The sequence below is a fragment of the Triplophysa rosa genome, linkage group LG11 (assembly GCF_024868665.1).
Source record: "Triplophysa rosa linkage group LG11, Trosa_1v2, whole genome shotgun sequence".
NCBI classification, from domain to species: Eukaryota; Metazoa; Chordata; class Actinopteri; order Cypriniformes; family Nemacheilidae; genus Triplophysa; species Triplophysa rosa.
In genome coordinates this window covers 7,090,461-7,113,938 of record NC_079900.1, presented here as the reverse complement: position 1 = coordinate 7,113,938, position 23,478 = coordinate 7,090,461, and the positions used below count along the sequence as shown (strand labels likewise).

Below are 23,478 nucleotides of genomic sequence, written 5' to 3'. Positions count from 1 at the left end.
CTTTTATTTGAATGTTGAAGCTGCTATTTTTCCCTTACAGTGAAACTCAATGGTGACTGATAGTCCCAGACATTGGAGATAACTTAATATCTTTGATGTACTCTATACAGGTATAGGTTCTGGGTAAAAGGGATAGTTCGCCCAAAAATGAAAATTCTGTCATCATTACTCACCTTCTTGTCATTCCAAACCTGTTTGACTTTCTTTCTTCTGCAGAACACAAAAGAATATATTTTAAGGAATGTTACCGTATGGCGGTATCCATTCACTATCGACAAAACCAAGCAAGTAAATGGGTACCGCCGCTGTTCGGTTATCAATCTTCTTTTGTGTTCTGCAGAAGAAAGTAAGTCATTGAGTAAATGATGACAGAATTTTCATTTTTGGGTGATCCCTTTAACACGAGGATGCAATATTATAACCTTTTTTTTAAGGACCATTTCTTTAATTTCATTTTTTGCTTTGACCACGCAATTCCTCTTAATCCCTGTAGGTCACAGTTGAAGGACCCGGAGGTGGTGGCATCTCTGACCCAGCAGAATGCCAAAATGGCGAGTTTACTCCCCCCTACAGGCACAGATGTGTTCCGGCCCTTCACTCAGGAGTCGCTCGCCAAGATCGAGCGATGGATGGCAGAGGAGGCCATCGAGCAGGAGCGGCTGAAGGCTGAAAATATTGAGGTGGGTGAGGAAGACCTGCCCAAACCCAGCAGTGATTTGGAGGCAGGAAAGGTCCTGCCTTTCATCTATGGAGACCCCCCATCAAAGCTTCTCAATGTGCCTCTGGAGGAGTTGGATCCATATTACAGAGCAAAAAAAGTTAGTGACAAAGCATTCTTTCAATTTCTGATGTCCAAAAAAGATAATATATAGTGTTTGATATGTATATATATATATATATATATATATATTGGAAAATGCAAGAAAAAAATCACAGATGAGATCTCTTAAATATCTCAATTACTTGTCATAGACATCAATAGATTAAATAGAGAGCAAATGCATTTCAGATTCTCATAAGACTCGAATGTGTCCATTAGAGTTTCCAAAGAAAGCTTAGAGTTTTAAATTGAACTCAAAAGTCTGCAATTACAAATCAATATTATTGAAGATGGTTATACACTAAGTGTGCCTGTTTATCTGTTTTGCAGACTTTCATTGTGATCACCAAAGGAAATACAATATACAGATTCAGTGCTGAACCCGCCTGCTACATTCTGAGTCCATTCAGCCCCATTCGACGATTTGCCATCCGAATACTCATACATTCATATCCTTTGGAAAACAATGAAGTAGTGTTAAGAGTAGATTTTTAAACATTTTAATATAAGACAGTAAGTGTGAGATTTTTTTGCTTCCAAATACTATAAATAAGAACAAATGAAAATTGAAAGAGTGAAAAGTATTGAATTCATTTACTTTGCATTATGTAGTGGGCAACCAATTTGTTTCATTTACAACCACAAATTATCCTCCAAATGATCCTTTACTCCAGAGCAAATTGTTCAGCATGTTTATTATGATAACCATCATGTCAAACTGTGTGTTCATGACCATGAGTGACGCACCAGCCTGGAGCAAAACAGTAGAGTAAGAATCACATCTCCAAAACAAAATTTCCCAGAATTCCACAAATGCACCATTTGACAGCTTGTAGGAAATTTGCTTTTCTGATGGTGTCTCCATTTTCTCTGTGCCATAGGTATGTTTTCACTGGCATTTACACCTTTGAGGCAACAGTAAAAGTGTTATCCAGGGGATTTTGCATGGGTGATTTCACATTCCTTCGAGACCCGTGGAATTGGCTGGATTTCATAGTCATCACCATGGCGTAAGTATGGCCCATAATTTACTGTAAAATTACTGACTAATCCAACACAAATTAAAAAATCCAACACAATTTTTTTTATTCCCATACAATTAAAGTGAATTGGGACCAAAACTGTCTATCTCTGACGTTTAGTCAGTAATGAAAGAACTTGGGGTGAACTGTCCCTTTAAGAAATTGAGAAAAAAGTTATTTTATGAATTCTCAATTAATTTAAAGAACCAATTTTTACATTAAATGAACCATATTTACTTCTAAAATGTTACACTTCTTAAACCTACATTTTAAAATGTTGCCATTTAAACCCTCCCTGTTGTGGTTAACAGCAAATGGATGTTTTCACTTGGTCGGTAACAGTTTGTGACTTTATTTTTAACAGTGGTTCCTGTAATCAGATGCCTCACCGAATACTTAGCATAGTGTGTGACTAATTCGTTTATGCTTAGTCAGGGTATGTTGCTCATGAGATGAAGTTTGGTAACCACATTAGAAAGTGGCAGGGCATGAGCTTCTGACATTGTGAAAATACCCACTTAGAGGTTGGAAGTCAACGTGTTTACAGCATCACCGAACCATAAGGAGGCCCTGGTCCTCTGAAGACAACCCGTGTTCTCAGTTTCTCCATCAACCTCCTTAACGTCCACCTTCACTTCCCTTTCACAATCACAGATCGGCTGAGTGAAAATATTTATCCACTTGTAAAATGAGATCACTTTCCAGACTTATTTTTAGCAGTAAATCTCAGCTTCACACTTTGGCCCTTACTACAACAGACTGTGGTTTTGATAATGAATGTGTATTTGGACATTGGTGGATAATTGTTCTGAAATGGGTGTTACCCGAGCGACAACCTTCCGGTCTCTCTCATGAAACCAACACTGGCCGCTATAGAGACTGGCTCCAAAACAGAGCAGAATCTCATTGAATCCCATGTTAAAATGCCCAACTTTATAGCAGAAAAAAACATGTTTACAGCTTGCCCTTCATGACAACAGTGATGGGGGTGAATTTTTTTATAACTCATCCGTTTAAATTATATTAAGCCTTATTTATTAAGCATAATTAAGGGCGTGGCCACTTAAAGGGATACTTCACCCAAAAAACGAACATTCTGTCATCATTTACTCACATTCGAGCTGTTCAAAATGTGTATAAATCTCTTTTAGAAAAGATATTTGGAATAATGCTTATAACCAAATGGATCTCTACACCCATTGACTACCATAGTAGGAAAAAATACAATGGTATAGTCAAAAGTGCCCCAGAACTGTTTGTTGTCCTATATTCTTCAAGAGGTCTTCTTTTTTCAACAGAACAAAGAAAATGATAAAGTAATTTTTCCTACTATGGGAGTCAATGGGTTTTGAGATCTGTTTGGTTATAAGCATTCTTCCAAATATCTTTCATCAGAACAAAGAAATGTATACACATTTGGAACAACTCGAAGGTGAGTAAATGATTACAGAATTTTTTGGGTGAAGTATCACTTTAAGTGACAGGTGGTTTCACCAACCAGGCACCTCAGCTCCACCCACATCCCGCCTTTTTGCCCATTTTCATTATCTGGGAATGACACGCTGCCAAGACGTCGACGACCGGTTCCGCCCACTTTAAGCTTCAAAATTGCTCTTCACAAACCTACTGGTGACATCACGGACACATTTACATTTAGTAATTTAGCAGACGCTTTTATCCAAAGCGACTTACAGAGAGTTCAGGGAGCAATAAATTGATATTTCATACAGGAGCAATAATACAATAGGTGCTAATACCAAGTTACTAGTTTCAACAAAAGCCAGAAAAATACCTGTTGAGAGAAAGAGAGAGGGTTCGTTTTTTTCTTTTTTTTTCATTTGTCTGATAAGTATTCACAGAAGAGATTGGTTTTAAGTAGTGTTTTGAATGTTGTGAGAGATGTGGTTGACCGGACTGAATTAGGAAGAATGTTCCACCAGGAAGGAGTTGTGAAGGAGAATGAGCGGGAGCGCGATTTACTGCCCTTTTAAGAAGGCAATACAAGACGCCGCTCGTTTGCTGAACGCAGGGTTCTTGATGGGGTGTAGGAGTGTAGGAGGGTGTGAAAGTATGCCGGTGCAGATCCAGTGATAGTCCTGTAGGCAAGCATTAGTGACATGAATCTGATACGGGCTTCAATCGGTAGTCAGTGGAGAGAGATGAGCCCTTTTGGGCTGTTGGAAGACGAGGCGTGCTGCTGCATTCTGAACCAGCTGGAGTGGTTTGATAGTTTTTGCAGGAAGACCAGCAAGGAGAGCATTGGAGTAGTCCAACCTTGAGATTACCAGGGCCTGGACAAGGAGTTGTGCCACATGCTCAGTGAGATAGGGTCTAACCTTTCTAATGTTAAATAAGGCATATCGGCATGACCGCGTTGTCTTTGCAATGTGATCATTGAAGGACAGCTGGTCATCAAATATGACTCCGAGGTTCCTGGCTGTTTTGGTAGGAATGATTGTGGTATTGCCAAGTTGGATGGTGAGATCGTGTTGCACTGTGGGGTGTGCCGGAGATACGAGTAGTTCTGTCTTGGCAGGGTTCAGCTGGAGGTGATGCTCTTTCATCCAAGCTGAGATGTCTTCTAGGCAGGCTATAATGCGAGCTGCTACAGTGATATTTGGGTGGTCTGGGTGAAATGAGATGTAAATCTGGGTGCCGTCAGCATAACAGTGATAAGAGAAACCGTGTGCCCGTATGATGGGTCGCAAGGATTTCGTGTAGATGGAGAAAAGGAGCGGTCCAAGCACCGACCCCTGAGGGACCCCAGTGATCACGTGGTGAGCAGTGGACAGCGAGCCCCTCCATGACACCCTGAAGGATCGCCGGAGAGGTAGGATATGAACCAGCGTAGAGGAGTGCCTGAGATTCCTAGAGATGATAGGGTTGCTAGCAGTATCTGGTGACTGACAGTGTCAAACGCTGCAGATAAGTCTAGCAGAATCAGGACTGAGGATTTAGATTCCGCATTGGCTGGCTTCAGTGCTTCTGTGACCGATAGCAGTGCAGTCTCAGTGGAGTGGTTTGTTTTGAAGCCGGACTGCTTGTCATCCAGTAGTTTATTCTGGGATAGGTAGGAAGACACCTGGTTGAAAACTGCCCTTTCAAGTGTTTTCGCAATAAATGGGAGGAGAGAGACAGGTCTGTAAGTGTCGGTAATAGAGGGGACCAATGTGGGTTTCTTAATAAGGGCCGTGACCTGGGCCTGTTTGAATGCGGATGGAAAAGTGCCGGTGAGCAGGGAGGTGTTGATGATGTGTGTGAGTGCTGGTGTGAGTGTGCTGGATATGGCCTGGATGAGGTGGGAGGGGATTGGGTCAAGGGGACAGGTGGTGGAGTGGCTGTAGAGAAGTCTGGTGACTTCAGTGTCAGTCAGTTGGGCAAAAGAGGATAGTTCAATGTTTGAAGTGAGGGTAGTGTGTACCGAGGTCTGAGGTGCTGAGAATTGTTTGCTGATGGAGGATTTTTTTTCAGTGAAAAAGACAGCGATGTTCTCCGCAATCAAAGATGAAGTGGGTGGGGGAGGAGGGGGGGAAAGAAGAGAGTTAAATGTCTTAAAAAGCTGCCGAGTGTTAGGTGCATTGCTCACCTTGGTGGTGTAGAAAGAGTTTTAGCTGTGGTAACACTAGCAGAAAAAGAGGAGAGTAGTGACTGGTAGTCCCTTAGGTCAGCAGGATTCTTGGTTTTGCGCCATTTCCTTTCTGAAGCCCTGAGTGTACTCCGTTGTTCACGGAGGATGTCAGACAGCCAAGGGCTGGAGGGGGTGGCGTGAGCTGGTCTGGAGGACAGAGGACAAAGGTTATCTAGACAGGATGTAAGTGTTACACTACGTCCATGTTTTATACAGTCTATGGTGTTGGCCCAATATATTATTATTTCTGGTATTAGATTTTCTCTATCTCTACAGATGTTAATACCAAAATAACATCATTGTATAATTTCTTTTCAAGACTTCCTCACTACTTGTCTAGAAATCAATTGATTGTAGTTCGCAGACATAATCAATATAAATAAGTTACGAGATCTGGCGTCCACATGCCAAACAGGCGTCTCATCCGCTATTGGTTTATAGTATACACATAATGGTGCCATTTGGCTTCTGTGATTGACTGTTGGCCTCAAGCTAAATATAGTCTACTCTACACTGAAGCATATCTCTTACCCTTGCAATTTCTGCACTCCTCAAAAGACCAAACTCATGAAGGACAGCACAACACGAATAACAATCTGTGATCTGACGCTACAAAACCTTAATGGAACTGAGAAAACTTTCATTTTTAATGTGGTTTGCATAGATTAAAATCACTTTCATGAGTAAAAATGCTTTCATTGTACTTGGTTTTATGACAATGCATGGAATTATTACATTTAAGACAGATAATGGGATGGTACCACGATGTCTTGTGGTGCCATCCCAAAAAGGTTAAAAATCTCTCTCACATACCTTCTCTGGATTGGTTCTGAATTTGTGGAATGATCTGCAAGCTGCTACAAGATCAGCAGATTCTGTGGCCATCTTTAAGAATCGTCTGAAAACATCTCTTCCGTCAGCACCTGACTGATCAGTTCTATTTCTTTTCTACTCTTTCTATAAAAAATAAAAAAATAAAACCTTATATAAAAGCTCTGTATACTAGCTCGGTAGGCTTTGTGAGACCAGTTGTATTGCACTTATGCTTTTTGTTGTCCTTATGTTGTCCCAATTGCTTCCATTGTTTACCTCATTTGTAAGTCGCTTTGGATAAAAGCGTCTGCTAAATGACTAAATGTAAATGTAAATAAAGGTTTGCGTTTGCGATAACAATCAAAATTTCTACCTGAAATGTGTAATGGTGTTATGATCTTGATTTCATCAGTTTATTGAATGTCTTTATGTCTCTAGTTTAGGCACAATATAACCACTGATATAGATGCAAAGTATGACTTCACTTCATTCACAGGTACCTCACAGAGTTTGTGGACCTGGGAAACGTGTCAGCTTTAAGGACCTTCCGTGTTCTCCGTGCCCTCAAAACGATCACTGTGATTCCAGGTATATACTGTAGCATGCCGGTTATCATGGCCTGAAATATGACCGCAGCCCACTGGTAAAAATGTTTTAAAATATTTGAAGTATTTTGATATTCTTTTAAAGGTCCAGTGTGTAATTTGTCGGTGGATCTATTGACAGAAATGCAATATAACATACATAACTATGCCTTCAGAGGTGTATAAAAGACCTTACATAATGAAGCGTTATGTTATTATTACCTTAGAATGAGCTATTTCTATCTACATACACAGCAGATCCCCTTGCATGAAATTCGCCATGTTGTTTCCACAGTAGCCCTAGTTGTCAGTCAAACTGACAAAGAGCAGATTTCGTAATTACGTTTTCTCCTTCAGCAAAGAAGCAAAAACGTGAAGACATCTTTGTCCTGTGTGAGCCACCGCAGTGCTTCGAAAGGGAGGGTTGAGGGGTGAGGGGTGGAGTGAGCCGTTAGTTGCAATTTGCGACCTTACCGCTAGATACTGCTAAACTGGAGCTTTAATATCAGTTTAACACCATTGTTTGAGAGGTTTACCAGTTGTCTCACTTATCTAATATCCCTTATAAACTGCATAAATTACAGTACGAACTATAAACTACTGTACTGTACATCATGCCATCACATAAACTCGTTTCTCATCTGTGAATTTCAGGTCTGAAAACCATCGTTGGAGCCCTGATTCAGTCAGTGAAGAAACTGGCAGATGTCATGATCCTCACTGTCTTCTGTCTCAGCGTGTTCGCTCTCATCGGCCTGCAACTCTTTATGGGAAATCTGCGGCAAAAGTGCGTCATTTGGCCTCCGACCTTTGAAACCAATGAAACCCTGAGCGCAGACTTCAATCACACAAGCTTTAATGACACGGAAAATGGCAACAGCACTTTTAACTTCCAGGAATACATTAATAATCCAGGTGATTTACAGTATTTACGTCAGTAATGAAAATCTATGTGACTGCGTCATTTTCTGCACACTGTGCTTTTATGTATTTTCTGATCTCCGTTCTTTTGCCCTCCAGTGAATTATTACTACCTTGCTGGCCATGTAGATCCATTACTCTGTGGAAACAGTTCTGATGCAGGGTATGTTCTTCAGAAATGGCACCTCCTCTGTAATAATAGAGTTATTCTACAGAATTAATCATAAATCGTGATTAGAAATGTGTAAATTCAATAATAATACCAATAACTGAAAACTAAGTGAAATGGCTTGAATAAATATCTATATATATTGTTCATAAAGGATTCATTTATTGTTCTTGTGTTTACAGAAAGTGCCCTGAGGGATTCATGTGCTTGAAGGCCGGCCGAAACCCAAATTTTGGCTACACCAGTTATGACTCCTTTGCATGGGCTTTCTTAGCGCTTTTTCGGCTAATGACTCAAGACTTCTGGGAAAACTTATTCCAGTTGGTGGGTCACAGGCAGACTTTAGCTTTGTGTTCAGTTGCATTGTAGTTGTATTCATATTTTTTAATAAGCATTTATTTTTAGTCATTTTTAGCAATTTTTTATGTTTTTTTCTTCATTTTATTATTTCTTTGTTTATTTTATGTTGCTATTTAAGAATTATTCATATTTTGAATTAGCTTTCATTTTTGTATTTTTGGTCTTCAAGTTTAATGTTTAGGAATTTTACGAGCTTTTGTCATTTTATTATTTATTTGTTTATTGTTATGTTGCTATTTAAGATTTTTTTTGTATTTATATTTTATATTGTATCTTTATTAGTGTTTATAGTATTTTATATAAGAAATTAATTTTATTGGTAGTTACATTTTTATCATTCATTTTACGTATTTCGGTTGATTGCTGAGGTAACTTTCTCCTTTTTGTTTATTTTAAGTTTTTTAAATAATATTGAGGCCAGTGTTTTATTTTAATAACCTTGCTCAAGGGGCTTCCTGCCTTGCTGCACGATTCTGTATTCTTCTGCACTGTTGTATTGTATATTTAACAGGGTAAACAAAATGGTGATCGTTTTAAACACATATTGCCATCTAAGTTATCAACAAATGTAAGCATTACAGAATAGTGATTCTTTTCAGGACTTAACACAGCTTAACAAAACAAATATTTCTTCAGTTTTTATAGAAGTGAACATTCATTTATGCATTTGGCAGATGCTCTTATCCTAATCGATTTACAGTGCATGCAAGCATTCATGCATATTTAATGAATATGTGTGTGTTCCCTGGGAATTGAACCCACAACATTCGCACTGCCAGCCCAATACTCTACCACAATGTTAATGTACTATTAATGTCAGTCATTATTTTAACCACTTAAATAGTGTTGTGGATATTTCAGACCCTCCGGGCCGCTGGGAAGACCTACATGATCTTCTTTGTGATTGTCATCTTCTTGGGCTCCTTCTACCTCATCAATCTGATTCTGGCTGTGGTGGCGATGGCGTACGCAGAGCAGAATGAAGCCACCAGAGCAGAAGCTAAAGAGAAGGAGGAAGAGTACGCAAGAATCCTGGAACAACTCAAAAAACAATCAGAGGTTTGTCACAGCCTAAAACTTACACACAAACTTGTTTTTGTGTAGACAGTAAGAATGCTGCATTTATCATATACTGTATATGGGCAGCACTTTCAAAGAACCATTTTTAAAAGTTAAAGCATTTGTATTTCATGTGAGGTTTTGGTTTGTCAAGCAGCAGAAGCATGCAATACACGGCAGTAATTCATCCCCGTGCAGCAAAAATAAAGACGAAGATGATCAAAGCTTTGATGGAAAGGTGTATCATGACTTTGATGGCATCGCGCTGAAACCTCTTTCAGATAGAGAGGTGGGTGGAGCCATGCCCTTTATACGCTTGTAGTCTTTTTAACAACATGCTTTCTAACTTTGCAAATGATTCTCTCTAGTGGACTACCGAGATTGCAAACGCATCCAGGGGGAGTATGACCTACCTCGAAGTGCCTGGTGCACATATAAGAAAACAAAGTGCAGTGAGCGCTACAGAAAACACTTTAGAGGGTAACTTTTTATTTCTTATTTAATCTAAATGAGTTTTAGATTATTTATCAAATGAAATGTGTTGTGTTTGACTCAGTAACTCTTCTGTTTATTCAACAGAGCTGGAGGATATTCAAAGGCCGTGTCCTCCCTGCTGGTACAAGTTTTCCGACATATTCCTGAAATGGAATTGTTGCATACCGTGGGTGAAATTCAAGAAGATTATCTACTTAATTGTAATGGACCCTTTGGTGGACCTGGGCATCACCGTCTGCATTGTGCTCAACACAGTGTTTATGGCCATGGAGCATTATCCAATGACTGTAGGCTTTGAAAATATGTTGACTGTGGGGAACTTGGTAAAGCATCATGCTTTTTTTTCATTTATGTTACTTTAAAAGTTCATTATAATGCTGGATGGTGCATTATATGCATTATAATGGAAGATGTTTCTTCCTGTGCAGGTTTTCACGGGTATCTTCACGGCAGAGATGGTTCTAAAACTTATTGCGTTGGACCCATATGATTACTTCCAGGTTGGCTGGAATATTTTTGATAGCATCATTGTGACCATGAGTTTGGTGGAGCTGGGCTTGGCCAATGTTCAGGGCTTATCTGTACTGAGGTCCTTCCGTCTGGTGGGTAAACAATGTTATAATATCTGGATGATATTATTACATTAGACATTGAAAACATTGTCACATTGAGAGTCCCCTTCATAAAAAAACTTTTAATAAAATGTATGTATGAAAAATATGATAATTAGATATGATAAAGATATAACATTTGTATTATATCATGTATATTGATGAAACTGATAACACAGGCTAATCCAGGTACAGCGAGCCATCTTGACTTTACAAATAATCTACTTAAAACTAAATTAAAAATCAATTTGTCTAATTATTAAATAAATTAAGTTAATAGCCGCAGAAAACAATTTAGAGACCATTCTAAAATTTAATTTAATAAGCATTTCTAGATGCACAGACTGTGTCCATTCCAGTCCAGTGTCTGTTGAATTTCAACAAAATCAAACCTCAGGAGTGACATAAAGTCATCCAACAGCAATGTAACAGACTGACAGCATGACAAGACACATGAAAACTATGATCAAAATCAAGGTGATCACATTAAATAATTTTTGGATTTTTTTTAAATACATGTAGAAATATTACAGTTGTATTGCTTAAAATTGCTTTTTAAAATTTGTTTTCTTTGCAGTATTTGAGGTCTGAAAAATACAGAGCATCGTTTTTTTATTTTGACCCGTTTCTCCAGTTTTCTTTTTCTGCAAATTAATGCAATATGTTTATTTGAAATTTACATTTACATTTATGCATTTGGCAGATTGTTTCGATTGTAAGATCGAAATTTGAGAGACACACTGTAAGAAGTTCACAGAATGAAACAAAAGTTATAATTTTACCCAAACACATACCTATAAACAGTAAATTGAACTGAAATAATTTTAAAATGGTCTTCTAATATTTTCTGCGGCTGTATATGCAAAAAAGGAGCTTACATGGAAATGGCCCTTAAAAAGAAGAAAACATTAAGAATAAGTTACATACATAGATTAATATATGTGAATTGATTCTATATTATATTTTTATCCTATATTCTACATTTTTTATTATATTTACATAATTAATATTACGTTTGGTGACTAAAACTACTTTTACACTATTTATAATGTAATACCTGTGGTAATGTAATGCAACCAAAATTGTAAGCTTTCTGTTCTCTTGGTGGCAGATGCGTGTTTTCAAGTTGGCAAAGTCATGGCCAACCCTTAACATGTTGATAAAGATCATCGGCAATTCGGTGGGAGCCCTTGGAAACCTGACCCTCGTCCTGGCCATCATCGTCTTCATCTTTGCTGTGGTGGGGATGCAGCTTTTCGGAAAGAGCTACAAGGACTGTGTTTGTAAGATCGCAGAGGACTGCACGCTGCCCCGCTGGCACATGACGGATTTCTTCCACGCGTTTCTCATCATCTTTCGTATACTGTGTGGAGAGTGGATCGAAACCATGTGGGACTGTATGGAGGTGGCTGGACAGGCCATGTGCATCATTGTCTTCATGATGGTCATGATTATTGGAAACCTGGTGGTGAGTGGGTTAGACAGGGCGATTGTTATTATATAAACTATAGATTCAGCTTTGCATTGGGATGTAAGGTAATAAATGCTATTATTTATTCTTTTTTATCAATATGAGACCAAAATATATATTAGACCTAATTTAGTTTGCCATGGTGCTCTAAGGATATCAGTAAGTCTTTTGGTGTTTTGAGACACAAGTCAAAAACCGCTTCTGGCTTAACACATAACAATAACAACAAATACTGACCTTTTCTCTTTAAAGAGTACATAACTAACCAACAACAAGTTTATGTACATAGAGGGTGTAAAAACACTATTATTTCATAATAATAGGCACTTATTCTTACTTTACTTCTTGACTGACTCTCAAATGATTCGTTCCGCGATTCATCTGTCTAATCCCCTCCTTTCCGCCAGCCTAGTCTGATGTGATTGGTCAGATGGTCTAGTCTGCTGTGATTGGTCTACCGCGAATGAGGCTCACGAGCTACAGTGTTTGGGGGAGAAGAGTGAAGTTTTCATGGGCAGTCCTAGCAAAACGTAGGCGGGGACTATATGTAGTGATGTAAATCTGTGGCTGTTTGCGAATCAGACTAAGGACGACTCTTCTGCGTGATTCAGAGTCGACTCCCTTTTTTCCAAGCCAATAACTTTGTTATTCATTCACCTTCGGATTTACAACTTGACAGACTGCTTACTTTCAAACACGGCAACATTACAAACTGCATGAAATGTCATTTTCATGATCTCATGTTATGTACTCTTTAAAGAGAAAACGTCTTGGTTACGGATGTAACCTCAGTTCCCTGATGGAGAGAACGAGACGTTGTGTCGAGCCGACAGATGGGGTTCGTCCCTGAGAACCAATCGCTTCCGACTTCTTAGGAAAGGCCAATGAACTCCGCGGGTCTTCTCTTCGAGAAGAGCACCAGGATGAGAAGAGGCACCACTTACAGGCGTATAGCCGCCTAGTGGCCAGGGCCCTAGCCTGAGTAATGGTCTTAACCGCCGCAGTGGGTAGGCCACTCAGGATCTCCTCGTCCCGTCCAGGGGCCAGACATGGAGGTTCCAGAGGTCTGGCCTGGGATGCCATAACGTGCCTTTCCCCTGGGAAAGCAGGTCCTTCGTCAGGGGAATCGGCCAGGGGGAGCTGTCGTCAAGAGCATTAGCTCCGAGAACCAGTATGGCGCAACTAGTACACTTGATGCTCCTCTTCCCTGACCTTGTACAGAGTCTGTGCAATGAGGCTCACTGGGGGGAAGGCGTACTTCCGCTTGTCCCATGGCCAGTTGTGCGCTAGAGCATCCGTGCCGAGGGGGGCCTCGGATGGGAGTACCCTAGCGGGCAATGGGCGGTGTCCAGGGAGGCGAACAGGTCTACCTGAGCCCGCCCGAACTGTTCCCAATGAGCTGGACTGCGCGGGGTGGAGTCGCCACTCTCCGCGAGGCGTCAACTGACGAGAGAGCGCATCGGCTGTCTGGTTCAGGTCGCCTGGGATATGTGTGGCTCACAGGGATCTGCTCACCTGCGGACACCACAGGAGGAGGCATCGGGCGAGTTGTGTTAGCTGCCGTGAGCGAACGCCACCCTGGCGGTTGATTTACGCTATGGCAGTTGTGCTGTCCGACCGGACCTGCACGTGCTTGTCCTGCACGAGAGGTTGTAGCTCCTTCAGTGCAAGTAGCACATCCAACTCTAGGCAGTTGATATGCCTGCACAGGCGGGGGCCCGTCCATCGCCCCAACCCTGCAGGGAGGCGTCTGTCGTCACCACGACGCACCTCATGACCTGCCTGAGAGTGACCCCCATCCATAGAAAAGTCATTGAAGACCTAGGGGTTAGGGTGCGTCGGCAGAGAGGCGTAATCACCCTCCGCCTGCTGCCGGTGTGCCACGCTCTCCAGGAACTCGACTCTGTAGCCAGTGTTGGAGCGGTCTCATGTGCATCAACCCGAGGGGTATCACCACCGCCAAGGATGCCATGTGCCCAGGAGCCTCTGAATTTGTTTCAGGGGGACCGCTTACTGCTTGAAATATTCCAGGCAGTTCAACACTGACTGAGCGCTTTCTGTAGTCAGTCGCGCTGTAATGGAGACAGAGTTGAGTTCCATACCAAGAAAGAGGATGCTCTGCACAGGGGAGAGCTTGCTCTTTTCTCGGTTGACCTGTGGTCCCAGTCGATCTAGGTGCCGAAGCACTAGGTCCCTGTGTGTACATAACAGATCTCGCGAGTGTGTCAAATGAGCCAGTCGTCGAGATCGTTTAGTACCCACACACCTCTCTCCCTGAGGGGGGAGTGAGGGCGGCTTCCACGATCTTCGTGAAGACTCGTGGGGACAGGGACAGACCGAAAGGGAGGACTCTGTACTAATATGCCCGACCCTCGAAAGCGAACCGTAGGAACAGGCGATGACGAGGGAGAATCGAGACATGAAAGTAAGTGTCCTTCAGGTCGATTGCCATGAACCAATCTTGACATCTGGTAGATGCCAGGATGCGCTTCTGCGTGGCAGCTTGAGTAGGTGCCTTTTCAGGGTACGCAGATCTAGCAACCCCCCCTTTTTGGGGACGATGAAGTACGGGCTGTAAAGTCCGGTGAACATCTCGGCTAGAGGGACGAGCACGATCGCTTCCTCTCCAGAGGGGTGGCAAACTCGGCCCGAAGCATGGGAGCATCCTTGCCTCTGACTGAGGTTTGAGAGGATGCCCCGAAACTTAGGCGGGCGTCTGGGGAGTTGGACCATGTAGCCGAGACGGATCGTATCCCGTAGTCACCGTGACGGTTTGGGAAGCCTTGTCAGGCTCCCAGGGACCAATCCAGGGAGGTTAGGGGTACGTTCTGCTTCATCGACCTCCCGGGGGGTGGTTCGATGGCCAGCAGTGCGGATCCCTCGCCATGGGGGGGCCCCCAGAGCGGAGATCGGCTCTGCCGTTTTACCTGCCTGGCGATGATGTAGCACAACGCACCATCGATTGAGAGTGCTTAGGCTGATGATTATCCTCGACATTGGGTCTCGCCTCAACGTTGAGTTGCTGAACACCATCGTGTAGAGGGTGAGAGCGGCTGTGATAATACCCAGACAATGAAGTAGCACAACGCACCATCGATTGAGAGTGCTTAGGCTGCTGATTATCCTCTACATTGGGTCTCGCCGTGACGCAACGTCGAGTTGCCGAACACCGTCATGTAGAGGGTGAGAGCGGCTGTGATAGACACCCAGAGAAAGAGAAAACTCTTAGAAGTGGGCTGTTGGGACGGGGCAGGAACCATCCCGGATTGACCAACCAGCGATGGAATGGCTGGGGTCGGGCCCGAAGATATTCTCGATCTCCCTGGGGTCTTCTGACGAGGGCCGCTTTGGCTTCCGCCACGGCTGCTGACGGGGTGGTGGTCTCCTCTTCGATGTCTTCTTCCGGGGGGCCGCCTGAGTGGGGGTCGCTGAAACCGGAAGGCCTCGAAGAGGACCAGGGCTGCTGGGAAGCAGACGGTGCACGGGATCTCGACGGCCAGAGGGCGGCTGAATTGCGGCGGGGGAGGATATCTTGATATCCTCTGTCTGCTTCTTTACTGTCGAGAACTGCGGCTCGACAGTATAACCAATCAGCCCCCCCTTGCGAGATGGGTGCGTTGAGAAAGCGGACTTTCTCAGCGTTACTCATCTGTGCAAGGTTCAGCCAGAGGTGTCTCTCCTGGACCACAAGTGTGGACATCACCCGACCCAGGGCCCGCGCGGTCACCTTGGTCGCCCGTAGAGCGAGGTCGGTGACGGTGCAGAGTTCCTGCATAAGCGCTGGGTCGGTCTTACCCTCGTGGAGCTCTCTCAACGCCTTGGCCTGATGGACCTGCAGGATGGCCATAGCGTGGAGAGAGGGGACAGCTTGGCCCGCAGCAGAGTAAGCTCCCGACACCTAAGATGCCGAAAAACCTACATGCTTTGGACGGGAGTCTAGGTCGAGCCCCTGGGGGACATCGACGTATCCTCTAGCTGCCCCACCATCGAGGGAAGAAAGGGTGATGGAACTAGTTGACGTGCACGCGCTGAAAGGGGGCGTTCCAGGTCGTAGTAAGTTCCTCATGCACTTCCGGGAAAACATGGCACTGGGGGCGAGTGCGGCTTGGAGCCGCTCTCAAACCCGAGGTACCATGTATCCAGCCGCGAGCGTTGGGAGAGGCAGTGCGGTGCACTGCAACCCAATGCCGGCGGTCCGGGAAAGCATGGCTGACATTTCGATGTCCGCTTCTTCCTGGGCTCGACCCCCCGAGGGAGGGAGCTCCGGGGAATCGTCGGAGTCCGATGCCAGTAAGTCACCCTCCGATGCTGCAATGGACATCTCATCATCACGCACCGTTTCCGAATACGTGGTTGAGGAACAAGACGGTGGGACCGTCTCATGGGGAACGGTCAGACGAGCGAGACGAGGTGCGAACGGTCCGTGAGCCAGTGGCTGACGGATTAGCGCTCACAGTAATCCTCATATCACCCTCGCTGCTCACCGTAGTCCTGCCGTCACGGAACGGGAAGCAGACGAGGTGGTGGCTGAGTCCCGTGGGAACACAGCCACCCGTGACGAAACGTCTGAATTGTCAACCGCCCGCAGTGAGAACGTATCCACAAGGGCTGCCCCAGCATACTGGAAGCAGACCTCGTGTCCGTCCCCCTCCTCGATGAGTGTGTTGCACCCACGAGAACAGCGGGACATGCCATGCTGGAGAAATTTGCTCTTTTAGAGAAAAAACTCGAACACTTCTGGAACCGCCGAGACGCCCAGGGGAAGTCGCCGCAGGAAGGGACAGTCCGCTGCACCACGTCGTAGAACCGGCAGTCTTGTAGTTGCTATTTGTAGCGAAGTCTGTTGATCATGAGCGAAGGCTCCGAAGAACAAAAGGTGAATGAATGAGGCACGCCGTCTCCCTTTTATACCCAGATATCCGGGGGCGGAGTCCGGCATGCAAATTTCATTCGCCAATTTCATTGGCCTTTTCTAAGAAGTCGGAAGCGATTGGTTCTCAGGGACGAACCCCTTCTGTCGGCTCGACACAACGCCGAGAGACCGACAGAAAGGGAACCAACTTTGAAGAGTTTTCACAATCAAATAAAATTGTAATGTACGCCCCATACATGGAAACCCTCCCTGCGGTTCTGATATTCCTCAGCTAGTCGAGGCAGATGATGGTTGGGATGCCTAAGAGGACAGATCTGTCAAACGTGTAACGCCAAGTTGCATGGATCAAGACTATGCTGTCCTCTCACTGGAGTTTAATTTTACTTACGCCATATTTATACAAGTATCAAACACCCATTTACTATAAATGCCACTAGTGGGGTTTCCGTTACGGTTATTCATAGACCAAACAGGAACTGGCTTATGTGTGATGTAGCAAAACCTAAGTGTCGAACCAAGAGCCAATTCAAGCAATGACTTTTTGTTTTAGATGGCTAAAGGTTTGCATTGCAAGAAAATGTCTATTTGAATAGCGTAAACACTGCACTAGTTCTGTTTTGCACTGGTAGATGTTGGAAGTTCTTGGCACCCAAGCAAGATCCAAGGACTTTATTTAAAGAGAGAGCAAGCTCAAATTTCAAAAACCTTCAAGACATAAATCTGTACTCAAGAACTAATTTGAGAATGAGATATTGGTTTAAAACAAGTTTAGTGACTGTAGAGTTTTTGGACTGACACAATGTTTTTCTGGGTATGAACAGGTGCTGAATCTCTTCCTGGCTTTGCTGCTCAGCTCCTTTAGCGGGGACAACATGGCAGCCTCTGATGATGATGGAGAGACAAACAATCTTCTCGTCGCCCTTTCTAGAATCACAAGAGCCATCGACTGGGTTAAAGCGTTTGTCATCGGGCACATGAGACAGTTGCTGGGCCTGAAGTCGAAGGAAGAGGCCAGGAAAGATAATAAAGAGGACGATTCCAAACAGGACATATTTACTTCCAGTACGACAATCATCAGCGTGCCTATAGCAAACGGTGAATCTGACCTGGAAAGCCCTTACGAGGAAGGTGACAGTATTTCCGAAGACGACGACAAAGAGGCTATTGATGGAAACAACAAAGTGAGTTGTTTTTCTTCACTTTTCACATGTTTGTTTACCTGCAACATCAGCACAGAATATCATTATAAGCACAAAATGGCTGTTTTTTTAACCTCATGTTAATGTAAATTTGATCACGCAAGGCAAACCGGTTGCCAGGGTGTCTACTGACAACCCTCCATCAACACCTCTGACACCGAGACATGTATCCCGAACACTGTGACACCTGCAAAGTCCATCCCGAGCCCCACGGGTCATCTGCTCAGACTCTTGTTTAGAGAGCATGTCTGAGGAATGGCAAAGGCAGGGCGTGGGAAAGAGCAGCAGCGCAACATGATTTGTTACCTTGCCGAGCAACTTCTCGACCCCTGTCAGAAGTAGGCTAATAGCATAAGACATAGAGATACCTCACTGCCTTTCTAAAATAAACTCATATCTTCAATTTAACCAGGCTTATAAATGCTAGAGTGTTTGTTTCTGTATATTTTATTTGATATTTGTTTCATTGAAGCACACAGGCTCTGACTCATTAGGCAATGCTTGTTGGCATGCCTCTGAAGTGGATCAGGTGACACGGTTGACATGTCATGCCCCGTGTGTCGCACGGCCTTGCATTTCATCCAGTGACGTGTCAGCATTAGGGAACACGAACACAAGGAGCCAGCTATACATGCTTCTCGTGTGAGCAGTCGCTTGAGATCTGAGGGAAGAAATCTGATGTTTCTGTGTGATATTTTTCACCAGGAAACATGATCAGATATTACTTGTTGTCCGTAAAGTTTGTTGGCATTTGCAATATGATGGAGTATGAGATTTTAGACATTAATTATATATGCCAAATATGTTTTAGACAGTGAATGATGGTGTATATGTATTAGCCTATGTTCCTGGACATACAGTTAGTACTTTTATTCATTCTGATCAGCTATTATGAACCATTAAATAGCTGAGGGCAACTTAGAGAGCACGTGACTGATGGCAGATATAATGGCTGTATAATAATTTAGAGAAAATCTGAGAATCCTCTAAAATAAAAAAAAGTGACTTTGTTGAACCAAAATAATTCTCCATTGAGAAGACTGTCAGCTGATTTTGGAGGTGAACTTGGCTATTAATGCATAATGTTTATCAAAAATGTTAACAATAAATTCAGAGAATAATCAGATAATAATTCAGATAAAAATGAAAAAGTGACTGTGGAACCAAAATAGCCAAATTAGCCAAAATCTTGCATTTTCCATTGAGAAAACTGTCAGCAGATTATGGAAGTAGACTTAAATATTATACATAATACCTATCAAAAATAAAAAAACAGATACTATTTCAAGGAAAAATGCAAGAAAATGTTTACTTTGTGTAACCAGAATAGTTATTTGCCATTTAAGAACACTTTCAGCAAATTTTGGAAGTATAATAGTAGATATTATGCATAGTATTTACCACAAAAAAATCGGAGAATAATTCAAATAATAATTCAGAGAAAAAAATGTGACTGTGGAACCAGAATAGTGCACTAGCCAAAATAATGCATTTGCCATTGACAAGTTTGTCTGCAGATTTTGGAAGTAAACTTACTGTAGATATTATACAAAATATGTACCAAAAAGGAAATCAGAGAATAATTCCAAAAATAACTCATAGAAAATCATAGAAAAAATCTGACTGTGGAATCACAATAGTGCATTAGCCAAAATAGTGCAAGCGACGGCATCAGATTTTGAAAGTAGACTACCAAAAAAATCGGAGAATAATTCAGTGTGTAATTTAGAGAATTACAACGGTGTTAACAACGCCAAGGTCGTGGGTTCGATCCCAGGGTATTGCACATACTTAGAAACAAATGTTTAGGATAATGCAACGAGCGTCTGTTAAATGCATGAATTTAAATGTAATTGATTGGATACTCTGGATAAGGAAATGATATTGGTTTGTTTGTTACAGTTAGATAACACTGTCCTGCTGTAATGTTTTCATCTGGGCAGATAAAAGATGGCGATGAATCTTCAACGTGTAGCACAGTGGACAATGCCCCTGGCATGAAAGATATGGAATCAGAGATTGAAGAGGATTCAACCATCCCTCAGGACTGCTACACAGAACGTGAGACACACATTCTGATTTAGATCACTCTTTAACACTATTCAGATTTATTCAGATTAATGACATGAGGTTTATTTCATTTGTCTGCCTTGCCAGAATGTATCATGCGATGTCCTTGCTTGGATCTTGACATTACGGAAGGTAAAGGAAAAGTGTGGTGGAACTTCCGTAAAGCCTGCTTTACTATCGTGGAAAACAGCTATTTTGAAACCTTTATTATCTTCATGATTCTGCTCAGCAGTGGGGCTTTGGTGAGTAAATCCATAAATCATTTATAGCTGGTTAACAGGAGTCCATGTAATCGCAGTTTTCACATATTATATGTGTTTTTTTATCAGGCATTTGAGGACATTTACATGGAACAACGGAGAACGATTAAAATCATCCTTGAATATGCAGATCAGGTTTTCACCTATGTGTTCGTCATTGAGATGCTTCTGAAATGGGTAGCCTATGGTTTCAAGGTCTATTTCACGAATGCATGGTGTTGGCTGGATTTTTTCATCGTTGATGTAAGTATTTGTTTATCATAATCCTGCAAGTCCACATTTACAATTATAATAAAAAGGTACAAATAAAGTGTTTCTGTAGCTCATCTCACAGACAGTGGCACAAGCAACATCAAGGTCATGAGTTTATTTCGCACACACACAATGATAAATATTGTAATGTAAAACTGACATTTGTAAAATTGTAAAATGAAACTTACATGGACTATTTTGTATGTTGGCTTCAAGCTAGCCCTTCCAAAAAATAAGTATACTTTAAGTAACTTGTATTGAGTATATTGAAGTAAAATTCAAGTACATTTCAAAGTATACTTTATGCAGTAAGTATACTAACATCAAAGTATGCGAACTTGTCACGTCACTCGTGCAAACATAACAAACTATTCCCGTAAGTAATGAGGAGCGAGGAACGCAATGCTTCGCGTTTGGTGTAAAGTGTTGTAGTACACTTTAAAGGAGTAGTTCACTATAAAATTTACATTTCATGATAATTCACTCTCACCCAAATGTCATACAAAGCCGTCCATGTGTTTATTTCTCCTGTCGAAAACAAATTGAGGCTTATGAGGAAAGCTTTCCAGGGTTCTTATCCATATAATGGACTTCAACGGGGGTTGCTGTTGGTTAAGGTCCAAATTTCAGTTTCATCGCAGCTTCAAAAGGCTCTACACGACACCAGCCGATGAATAAGGGTTTCGTCTAGCGTTCTTATATTGAGAAGAACCCTGGAAAGCTTTTCTCATAAGTCTTAATTTGTTTTCGACAGAAGAAATAAACACACGGATGGCTTATATGACATGTGGGTGAGTGAATTATCATGAAATTTTAATTTATAATGAACTACTCCTTTAAGTACACAATGAAAGTTTGCACTTAGATTGAGTTTTGTACTGCAATTACACTACAAGTGAACTTATTCTGTAGGAATACTGAGAGTTTACTGGTTCAATTCTTAAAAGGTTTTAAGTTGATAAAAGTTGTAAACTACTAATGAAAGTAGTGAAACGTATTTAATAGGCTACTCTATCAAAAGAGATAACACATATATGTGCTGAGTATGTGTTGCAGGCCCCGCTTTCAGAGACCCCGCAGACAGATTACTGTAACCTGTAAAACAGGAATAGTGTCAGAAGAAAGGGAGAGTCGCATCTGCTCTTTCACAGCTCCTCTGCTGATCTTTTTATTTAATGCACAATCAGTACAATTCCAGTCCAAACAATTGCTTTTAAAGCATTTCTTTACATTCTTTTGTCTATGTACAGCACTTGAGTGTCACCAACATCAAAATAAATCACATACTGTCACTTTCTTGTTCCCTTTCTTCATATTACCATTTTCGGTTAACAACTTAATACTCAGCAGACATCTTATAAACCGCAATAATGTTATTACCAACCACAAAGTGATTTTATATGAAGTTACTCATCATGTTAACTGTAAACTTGAATATTTCAAACTACTCTTGCTTCTTAAAACCAATGTAAACCGCAATTCACTCTTTTTCTTCCCCTAGAAGTATATTTATAATGGATCACTACAGATTCAGCCTCTCTCCATGCTTTCATCAGTGAGTGGTCACGTGACCATAAAGCGCGCCAAACGCGACCGCAGAGTGAGCCTCCCAGAGATACTTAACGCTATTAATTAACACATTAACCAAAACAGTCAAACATTTTGTGACCCAAAAATACGTAATACAACACAACAGTCAGATATAATGATCACTGGAGCATACTTAAATTACTTTTCTTCACATTAGTGTGAACATCACATTACACAGACAACAAATTCTCAAACTGCATCCCAATTAACACTTAACATTCACCATACATTGTAACAATGCAACCGCAGTACTATTGATATAGGTTTCTCTATTAATCCCTGTTTTTACCTGTAAAACAGGATTAGTGTCAGAAGAACGGGAGAGTCGCATCTGCTCTTTCACAGCTCCTCTGCTGATCTGAGGACGCATTCGCAGTTCGTCGTTCTGTCTGCGACTCCCCAGTCAGAATGCCAAAATAAGAGTCCTTTATTTTTCTCTCTTTGTAGCTCAATATGCAATAGTTAGCTTGCACATAAACACTGCATTAAGAAATAATGTGGTGAATGAACTTAAAACAATACAAATAAACCGAAGAAAATAAAGCAAAAACATTACACAGTTGTGTACATACTTTGTGTGTATCACACTCTCCCTGACAAAATAAGAAAAGCTCCAGAGATCAACCCCTCACTTCCCATAACCACACACTTTAACCATTCTTAACAAACAGTGGTAGTAACCCCATAAGGTGTGTGAACTGAAGGTAAATACAGGTGAGGGTAAGTAATGGGTGTGGTGTAATTTTGTAAACCCCAAACAGGCATGTGTGTGATGGAGTAAGCAGTAACTGAGTTCAATGCGGGGGCGTAGGGGTGGATCGCAGGTTGACCTAACATATCGTAGGTATAAATCTGTCTTGGCCTCCGCTCTCTAGCTGACCTTCTAGCCCTGTTTTCGTCTTCCATTCCCATAGCCTCAGCTCTGTCGACAAAATCAGGCTTATTTTCTGTATTTGCTCCATCTCCTTCGTCAGTGTCAACTGGATGCAATGCCTCAAGGTAAGTAGCTGCCCTTCCACCTACTGGACTCTCACTTGTTCTTTGCACTTCTCTGTCCTGAATCTGTCCTGAGCTTTCCCTTTCTGGTATAATTTCAATGTTTTCCCTTACAGGAACTTGCTCTGGGGGTCGGTCGTTTCCTGATGTCGTTCTGTTGACTGGAGCTCTTAACCAGTATCCTCCTGCACAACTCTCTGCATCAGAGCTGACCAGGTCACTGTCTCTGTCATCCACATTGTCACTGCTTGTGCGTCTCACTGTCTTTTTCTGTCTTTCAGGTCT

At 42.2% G+C, this 23,478-nt stretch overlaps 1 protein-coding gene across 2 annotated transcripts in view; it reads left to right on the top strand.

Moving 5' to 3' along the window:
* Positions 1–23,478, top strand: part of scn4ab (sodium channel, voltage-gated, type IV, alpha, b) — a 56,818-nt gene that overhangs the window by 15,719 nt on the left and 17,621 nt on the right. For both annotated transcript variants that reach the window (XM_057345567.1, XM_057345566.1), the window contains exons 2-19: positions 494–818; positions 1,151–1,271; positions 1,502–1,589; positions 1,702–1,830; positions 6,780–6,871; positions 7,522–7,782; positions 7,888–7,951; positions 8,140–8,281; positions 9,179–9,376; positions 9,534–9,665; positions 9,745–9,856; positions 9,956–10,194; positions 10,300–10,473; positions 11,594–11,950; positions 17,648–18,007; positions 19,969–20,086; positions 20,183–20,337; positions 20,425–20,598. In XM_057345567.1, the coding sequence (XP_057201550.1) occupies positions 549–818; positions 1,151–1,271; positions 1,502–1,589; positions 1,702–1,830; positions 6,780–6,871; positions 7,522–7,782; positions 7,888–7,951; positions 8,140–8,281; positions 9,179–9,376; positions 9,534–9,665; positions 9,745–9,856; positions 9,956–10,194; positions 10,300–10,473; positions 11,594–11,950; positions 17,648–18,007; positions 19,969–20,086; positions 20,183–20,337; positions 20,425–20,598 (3,186 nt within the window). In that variant the 5' untranslated portion in view covers positions 494–548. The remainder of the gene's footprint in view (positions 1–493; positions 819–1,150; positions 1,272–1,501; positions 1,590–1,701; positions 1,831–6,779; positions 6,872–7,521; positions 7,783–7,887; positions 7,952–8,139; positions 8,282–9,178; positions 9,377–9,533; positions 9,666–9,744; positions 9,857–9,955; positions 10,195–10,299; positions 10,474–11,593; positions 11,951–17,647; positions 18,008–19,968; positions 20,087–20,182; positions 20,338–20,424; positions 20,599–23,478) is intronic.